The following is a 9,751-nucleotide window of genomic DNA, read 5'->3' as shown; positions in this document are numbered from 1 at the left end:
AACTAATAGGATCAATAACCATTATTGGCCATCGAAAGAAACAAGGAATTTGAAGTCAATGTGATCCTTGCCTTTAGGAGATACTAATAAGAACTCCAATACATTATTTCATTGCACGTGGGAACTAGTAAAGAATCTCACCATGCTCAAGACTTGGTCAATGAGCTCTAATTTCACTACCATGACACTCTCACTCCACCTAGAAGGTATAATTCATGAGGGGTGACGATCTCACAAACCACACACTTTGTGGAATCTAGTAGAACTTTATGGAAAGTTGTGGAATGTTATGGATGGTAGTAAGAGGTTGTGGAACATTACGAGAATTTATGGTAGTAGAAGGTTCTCGTGTGTCATGTGATTATTAATGAGCTTGTAGAAAATGTCGTTGAGGGGTTAGGGGTTTAACGTATCCACATCTATTATTATTGTTAATGTCATTTCTTTATATTCTTGTCCTACCTTACCTAGTCTTGCCGTAGGTCCCTTCCTTAGCCTAGCATAACAACCTTGCGAGTTGCCAAGATACTATGCATAATAATTGTTACCTTCATTGCAAGCGTTATTCATTCTTTAAAAAATATATGGAACATGAAAAAGAAAAAACGACGTCATCTATTCATGTAGCTATATAGTAAACATTCATCCAATCATTAAAGGGATGGCACTAATGCTACTAGGAACAACCATTGCTTTCATACGACTCAGCTCACATCTCTTTGATGTGAGGCAAGGTATTCCAACACTTGTGACAAGTTTTTTTCCCAAATAAGTTAGTGAATTTGGGTATTACACTACAGGTAACAGTACAATGCTCCACTTTTGATCTGATTCAAGTTTGATTTCTCACATTTTCAACCCAAAACCCATATTTGCAAATGTTTATCTCACACATCGTGCACTTTTGATTGCAATGTTATTGCTTCAAAATGTTTCCCTTTGGTTCAATAGGCCATGTTTGACCTGAGGATGGTATTAAAATCTATCAATCTAAGCTCAAGTGAAACCCTATTGGCTTCTCATTTGATGATGACTAACTTAAACATAAGACTTGTTGATGATATTTATCTATGGGAAACCAATAGTTCTTTGACTATTAAATTTTAATCACACTTACTAATATTGTGCATTATCTCTTTGTATGAATTTCACTAGCACAATCTCAAAATATACATGCACTCTTATCCTCCACCTATGTATGACATTTTGATATGAACGCCGTTGAGAATCAAAGTCAACCTAAGTCTAGTCTGTGAACACACCTTTCTTGAGAATGTATGAACACAGTCTCAAAGGTCAAAGGTCTCCACTACTTTCTAACATTAACTATGTGTCATAGAATCATATTCTATAACACATAACTCATGAGTTTCCACATTCCCCATCACATATGAGCTTCTATAGTTGTTAGAGAGTGAGTGAGTTGTTTAGTGAGATGGTACCTTATATAAAGCACCCTCCTTCTACTTTGTAAGTGTGGGTTAATCTTCCATGTAATGCTATTATCCTTGTACTTGCTATTCTCTACTCCTTGTCAATATACATCTTGAGTATTCTATTTTCCTATCTATCTTGTGTCTCTCCTCTTTCACACACATCTCTAATCTATTCCGTTGCATAGAATCACTCTCGATTCTTTACAAACGCAATACAAAGTAATGTCTAAATGACTTCTTTCAAAATTTCAAAGGAAAATACTTTAGGTTTTAACTCTGATACAATGTTTACTTTCTCGTTGTGAGAAAATAGAACATATAGATTTAATGCTTTCTTGATATTTCTATATTTACAGATTATGGTTTGACTCATGACTACATGGATCCATAGATCAATTGGATTGAGTTCCAATGGCTTTAACCAAGTTATAGAAAACAAGATGCAAATGCTAAAAAAGTGGTGGATTGGGGTTTGCATCCCCTAATTGGGCTTCTTGTGCCTTTTTTTGTATGGTTCTTAAGATTGTGTATATGAAGATGAGGACTGTTGTATAATGATCGTCACTTTACTCTTCATGCTCCCCCATTGACATGGAGATTTTCTCATCTGTTGAGAAAGCCAACTACCAATTCGATTAGACATGTTCTTAATTCTAAGAGTTTTTGTCTCTTTAGCATCTAGTGTTTTTTTATGGCCTACCATACGAATAGAGCATTTATAACATTGTATATGGGGCTAATTGTTTTGCAATGAAAAATTGCAGAAATATTTTCATTATGTTTGTGAAGAAACAAATAAAGAAGTGTGACAAAATTCATTATGTCATGGCAAACCATTTTCCATGTGTGTGAGTGACACACATGGCTATTCGGTATAACAAATATTGAGGGTATATGTGTTTGTGCACACAAGTGTGCGCCCGCTCCGCTGCATACATTGCACAAGCTAATAATCTACACTTATATATAAACAATGATTACCAATTACATTTTGATTATAAGGTCAATACAATAAACGTGGGCATTGAATATAAATAGATGGTGATCAATACAATAAACATGGTATTGAAATTTTGAATAATTAGATGATAATGTCAAAGCTTGTAGCGCCTCCTCGTCGGTGTCGCTTGTGTGACCTTTTTTAGTCTAAAAACTAAAATATTTATCTATTACAAAACCTTAACATAACAATTGTATTTTTCATCCACAAAATAGGGATGGTCTCCAATTGTGTACTCAATTAAAATATTTCTTAAAAAATTAACACTTAAATCTCCGTTTATAGATGACCTAGACGATTTCCAACTTGGGCACATTCATTTTTTAGAATAGGTTGATACAAGATCAGAATAATGAATTGTTAAAACTATCTTATTGTTAGAATCAATTTACACAATCTTTTTATCCTATTAATGAGTTTAATTCAGGAGAATTCTACCTTACCTAAAAAGAGAGGATTTTGTTTTGCACAACAAATATCCACTTCTAACTTTGCTTTCGTTTTGAATAGCAAGCTAAAGCTATTCAGAATAATAATAAAATATGTTTCTCTAGGATTCCACAACTTGAGAACAATATGTAACACAAACCATGCATGTACATACAAAGGAAAAGCAGAATTTTGATTAATTTCGAGCGAATATGGACAAACTCGATCTTGGGAGCTGTGAACAAGTGAACTGACATTAGATATGATGATCAACATCCTACATGTTGATCTTCACCTATCAAGTGTGAGAGCATTGTATACATCATAGAGCTAGTATCCAATAATGGTGATACTAGAAAGTGAGAATGAGATCTTAGGGTCCTATTTATTACCTAACTTCCCTCCCATTAAGAGTCCATTCACACGTTGAATGTCTCTATTGACGCCCATTTGGAAGTTTTTGAAGTGATGGAGATTATCTTAGCTAAGATTAGCTTACTTGTTACCACTCCTAGGAGTGAGGATGATCTCATATGGCTCTGTGGATGGGAAGTGAGTCAATTCTCCATTTTACTTCATTTATGCTTGTATGGTTCAAGCTATGTTTTGTGAGCAAACGGTCTTTGTGAATAATCACAGTTTGGTCATACGTATGAATTTAGATTTTGAAATGTCACTAATATGTATGTATTACTTACTAATGGATAGTAAAGCAATCTTAATGTATTTACCTTTTAGAATTTCCTACCGCCATTATATTTAGAAGTTCTAATGTGCAACAATGTTCATTGATCTTACCCTACATAAGTAATGGTGTAAGATTTGAGATGCCTTCTTAATATTATTGTATTGTTAGTGTTTACATGTCTCTTTTGATCCCTCAAAATATTATATATAATAACATGCTATAGCAAAATGGTGCATTAATATTTCTTCTAACAAAATACATAGATATATCATCAATTTGGGTTTCTTTAGTAGAGGAGATGTCTATAAAGAAACTAACAATGCGTGTTGAAACAACTTTTACACACATGTACATGAGGCCATTGTCTAAACTAGAGCCCTAACTAAGTAACAACCAACTTTATGTTGTTAAAGAGTTGCAAGTTCATGTGCAACATTTTTTTTCCTTAGCAAATGAATGAGTTGCCTTAGTGGATGACGATAAGTTTATGAGTGTCGACAAAGAGCTTTAAATATCATGCAATGTTAATACGAAAAGCAAAAACATTTTACCATCGAGAAACTTTTCTGTCCAAGCTTCTCAAAAATATTATTATGCGTGCTACTTTCGAGAGGCCTATGTAAAAAAAGGCGGTGCATCACATTATGCTTTGCATGTAAATTGCCTTCTTCAAAATTTTGATACTTTGATAGTTGCACCTAGAATGAATAGAGAGTAAGACTTTTTTAATACTTTTTTTTATACATAATCGATAATATTTGAAAGTTGCTAAGCAATGTAATTGATCCATACAAAAGCTCTTTCTTCACTGGATGTTTCCACATGAACCTCATAAAGATGGTTAATATATAGTGAGTTCTTTCCTTAATGAATGTCTTGCACATGAGCCTACTAGTTTACTATTTTTTTTGGTTCACATCTTTGAGCTTCAAAACTAGAAAGATTTGGGAAGGAACACAGGCAAATAACAATGCATACATTTCTAACAAACATTTGGGGTATTTTCACATAATTTCCTATTTTATGATTGAATGGCAATGAAATTTGACAATATAAAGGAACACTGGTTCTAACTTGCTAGATTTTACTTGACCAATGAATGATGTTTTCAATGATTGTATAGAGTTTCAAAAGACAATTCTAGTTACAATCATATGGCTCCTATTCATGTAATGTAATTTCAAAGCTATATCTATAGGTTCATTTCCATGTACACGAATCAATTTTACTGCGAATTAAAAATGAGACGGTGGTGTGCATTCTAATTGCATATATGATTTAAATGTAGTAACCTAACAAAACCCTTTTTTCTAGGCAATAGATGAGCAAGTCATTGTTTATATAGGTACTACACCTATCCCCTCATGATACTCATACGAATATTCAGCTTATATGTATGTAATGCTTGTAAGTATTCTGTAAATTTATTTGTGCATAGGGATGAACACATTCAAAATGTGTTAAGATTAGAAATATTGCGTGTACGTATGTGCATGCATCTCAATTCAATGGACTTGACCAAGTATATATATTAAAGCAAATACAAAATATATATGGTCTTATAAATTGGTAATCCATTCATGAAATTCAAAGTGCATTTTGTCATATATTGAGGTTTATCATTCCCCAACACATATAAAGATGACATTATATATATATATATATAATATATATATATATATATAATATATATATATATATATATATGTATTACATTAGCGCGCCCACACACACATCAATACACATGAGCGTGTACGAAGTTGAATTGTCATTATGACATTATTTGGACAAGAGGCAAACATGTAGGCCACAATGAGTCGTTAGCCTTTCTTGGGTATGTAGACCAAGTACACTACACTAACAATTTTGATAACCTTGTGCTTAAAAATCCAAGGGTTTCAAGATTACTAGTCTACAATGGCACACAATACCAACTCCATGAGTATTTTAAAGCTCCAAGCAACAAAATGATCTATGATGCTTACTTTATGAAGCATATATACATACCTATTATGATATATAATACACACAAACACACAAATTCCAGTGTCTCTTTGTGGTTTACCATATCTGCACATTGCATTTTTAGGTTCATCATGGTACGCGTGACTTTCAATATAACTAAGATACACTATACTTTTTTAGATGGTGATTGTAAACTTGTCCAACAATATGAAACGTCTCTCTCCCTACATAAGTAAAATAATGAGATATAAACCGACATAGTTGCTACCTAGAAAGTTTATTTTATCCTAGGGTACTCTCTCAACACAAAATAATAGGGGTTTCGCGGTAGTTTTTTATTTATTTACATACATTATGGTGTGAATGTCCCCTTTGGCAATATGAAGCATTTGATGATTGTACTAGCAATTGTTTACACTTCCTCCATCGGTATAGTTCGAATCAAGCCTTATATTTGGAATTAACAACTATAAGTAGCTTTATTGCCAACTTTAGCAAACTGCCAATTCATCTGACAAAAGAGGGTTTTTTTAAGGAGAGGAGGATGGTTGTGTTGATAGATGTGCGTACTTCCATTGGAGGAAGTTAGGAACCTAAAAAGACAAGTTGCCAGTTGACAAAAAACACACACACAAGTGAAGCTCGAATGCAACAAGAAACTTCATCGACTGAGAGAATATGTATGTGTATGTCATACAACGCGACATTGATTTACTTATCTATACTTCGATTCCATTATTCATTTTTTGTTGATGCTCATGTTAAACAAATTTATCGACAAAATGCTAGTTTTTTTTATATTGTTTTTCCTAGGGGAGAGGAGGGAGAACCAAGTGTGTGGTATACACAACAAACTAAGTATTAATAAATAAAAAGTGTGTGTTTTTGAGCTTCTATGTTGTGTGTGTGTGTGTGCATAAGAACTCTCTCCTTCTTCATACCTTCTTTAACCGATATAAAACTAGCAATATCTTTTCTTCTCCCCATGTGCAATTTTCATGGGGGGAGGGTTCATATATATATATATATATGAGCAATATTGCTCCATGTGTGCATGATTTAAGATATAGAAAAAAGAAGAAGAAGCAATAGTCTACCAATGGAGGAGCCATGTTTTAGAAGCAAAACTTTTGCTTTTGCTTTTTTGGAGCCCTTTTCCTTCGTTTGATATACATATAGATGTCAATCAATCATGGCATTGAGAAAGGAGGGATAGGGAGAGACACCATAGCTTGCTTGCTTGCATCTTCTTCCATTCTTTCTCTCTTTTCTTGGAACTACAGTGGTGTGTGTGTGTGTGTGTGTGGAAACAATGCAAGATCACACACTCACCTTCTCTTTCCCAAATCCTCATCAATACCCTCCTCCACACTATGATCCACTCCTCTATTGTAGTGGTAGTGAGCTCATCTCTAGCTCCAATTCCACACCCTTTGCAAGTGCCCCATCTAGCCCAAGTAGGATGAAAGGTTTTTATTTTAGTGCACCCACAAGCCCAAATTGGGCTCGAAGAACACTCTATCAACAACAACATGATTATGATCATAATCATAATCATGATCATGATCATGATGATCATCAAGTAATGGAAGATAAGAAGAAGAAGAACAAGCATAAGAAGAAGAATCATCCTCCTACACTAGAAGAGGCCCACACCATAATTGCACACAAAAACCACAAGGTCCTAGGAGAAGATGTGGAGCAAGAGGAGGAAGATGATGCTTGTTATAGTAGAAGAAGCTTCTATGCAAATGCTATACCTTTCTCATGGGAGGAGAAGGCTGGGACACCCAAGGCAAGATCAAGGGAGGAGCTCACTAATCCCCGCCCTAACGACGAGGATTCGAGCTCGATTTTCCTCTCGGGTAGCTCCGAGTTCGAGTTTAGCTCGAGATTCTCGGAGGTGGAATTGGAACCCCCTATGTCACCCACACCCATCTCCTCCTCTTTCAAGGCATGGCCTCCTTGTGATACCACCATTAGCTATGGATATAATTATAGTGACTATGCTAATAATAATGCCTCCTCCAATCCTCCAATCCTCAATTACACCACCAATCATATCCCTCAGGATCCTCCTCAATACAGTGCATCATCTCATAGTGATCCTACTAATTATATGTATGCATATAATCATCCATACCATGCCCCTGCCCCTAGTGATTATTATAGCACCATCAATTCGCCGAGGACAAACTCGACTAGTTCATCGAGGGCAGGACATGGCCCATATGATTGGCCACTTCGGCCACCACCGCGGTTAGAAATACCCATCCGACACCTCATCCAAGAGGATGAGAAATGCATGAATAACTATATGGGCATGGGCAGTAAGAATGTGATAGAAGGCAAAGCATCATCACGCAACAACCATTGTAATGTTATGTCGAGCCTATCGCCTTCATCGGTATCCGTTTCTGCGCCCCAATCGCCCCGAACCCCCCTCAAGTCTAGGGTTCGCCGGGCCCTTCTCGTGGGTAGGCGGCAGAGTAAAGACTCTGGCGAGGCCGGGGTAGGGTTTGATCCCTTCCTCGCGGCCCTTGAAGTCGAGAAGGGCCACCATAGAACAAGCTCCACCACTAATGCCACCACAAATTGTAGCCTTAGCCTTGGCACTAGCCACAGAAGGACATGTTCTCATTCTCATTCCCCTCTGAGGATCTTCCATTGGGATGAACCATCTTCAAAGTCCAATTCAAGCTCCAATGGCTCCCTCAAGGAGCATGAGATGAAGAGTGGCCATAGTATGAGCTCTGGCAGGCACCCAAATCCCAAGGAAATCAGCAGAAGTGACAGTAGTTGTGCTTTGGCCAAGGGAAGCTCAAGGAGATGGAGCTTCAGAGGGCTTCTTACCAATCAGAAGAAAGCAAACCTTTGCAATACTGCCAGTATGATCAGATCTACTTATAACTCCACATCAAGTCTAAGGTCAAGTTCCAGCTCAAGCTCCATCGGAGAATACTCTTGTAGTAGTACAGCCTCTTATAGTAATGATGTGATGGCAGCTATGGAATTGGAAAGAGCTTCAAAAGGGAGATCTAACCCTAACCCTAGCCCTAACTGTAACCCTAAGCCTAATCCTAAATCTAAATCTAAAACTAACCCTAATCCTAACCCTAGCCCCAACCCCAACCCCAACCCCAACCCTAACACTAACACTAACACTAAAGGGCCTTCTTTATCTCCATCTTCAAGGAACAGGGGAGGAACAGGGGAGCAGGTGAGGAATAGCATGAGGAGCTCTTCTAGTGATTATGCTCTTCATTACAGGATGCAGAGGGCTCAGACAGAGGAGCTGAGGAAGAAGACGTTGCTTCCTTACAGGCATGGATTGCTCGGTTGCTTGGGCATCTCTTCAAAGGGTTATTACAGCAGCAACAGAGCATTTGCAAACCTCTCTAAATCACTGCACCCTAATGTTGTTATCTCCTAACTAAAATCATTTTCTGTTAAAAAAAAACCAGAATCTCTTCCTCTTCTTATATGTAACTATATTATTGTCCTTTCCCCACTTATTTGAACCCATTCATCATTTCATATAATATTTAGACCCCGAATTATTGCGTGTGTGTCGATGATGTTGTTTTAGGGTTTAATGTGTGTCGAAATAGATCTTAATTACAGGTGAGATTAGTGCTCATGCGGATCAAGGGATGCTATGTGGTGGTTGATTAGATGGTTAAGGGGGGGTGGGAGTAAGTTTGAGAATGGTATTGTCGATTCGACGATTAAGGAGACGTTAATTTCAATCGGATTTAATGATGTGACGATGTTGGTAATCAATTGGATTAGATGATTTGAGGTTCCCTTAGATTTTAAAGAGGAGTTTAATGTTTCATTTCGCATGTTGTTAACGGAGTTTCATTAAGAAGAACCTAGGATGTATTATATTAAACTCGAGGCATCTTTTTTCTTCTTCTCTCTTTATGGTAATGGGGCAATACATCCAATGGTCATGACCTCAAATCAAAGAAGCTTGAGAATGGTATTGCCGATTGGACGATTAAGGAGAGATTAATTTCGATCGGATTTAATGTTGGTAATCAATTGGATGAGTAAAGGAGTGGAATTAATGATGCAATAGTTGGGTGTTTGATTAAATTATTTGAGGTTCCCTTAGATTTTAAGAGGAGTTTAATGTTTGATTTTGCATGTTGTTAACTTTTAAGGGAGCTTCAATAAGAAGAGACTAGGCATGTATTATATTAAACTTGAGGCATCTTTTGCCTTTTT

General features: G+C 36.5%; 1 protein-coding gene across 1 annotated transcript; it reads left to right on the top strand.

Annotated features, from left to right (window-relative positions):
* The first annotated feature begins 6,615 nt into the window (after positions 1-6,615).
* Positions 6,616-9,087, top strand: LOC147863586 (uncharacterized). The gene has a single exon (XM_087320025.1). The coding sequence runs from the start codon at positions 6,831-6,833 to the stop codon at positions 8,949-8,951; it is 2,121 nt and encodes a 706-aa protein (XP_087176151.1). The 5' UTR covers positions 6,616-6,830; the 3' UTR covers positions 8,952-9,087.
* The last annotated feature ends 664 nt before the right edge of the window (positions 9,088-9,751 follow it).

The sequence above is a fragment of the Azolla caroliniana genome, unplaced genomic scaffold (genome assembly GCF_043228905.1).
Source record: "Azolla caroliniana isolate FFs.n. ecotype wild unplaced genomic scaffold, voAzoCaro1.0.p SCAF_5, whole genome shotgun sequence".
In the NCBI taxonomy this organism is placed as follows: Eukaryota; Viridiplantae; Streptophyta; class Polypodiopsida; order Salviniales; family Salviniaceae; genus Azolla; species Azolla caroliniana.
This window is presented reverse-complemented; position numbering and strand designations above follow the sequence as displayed.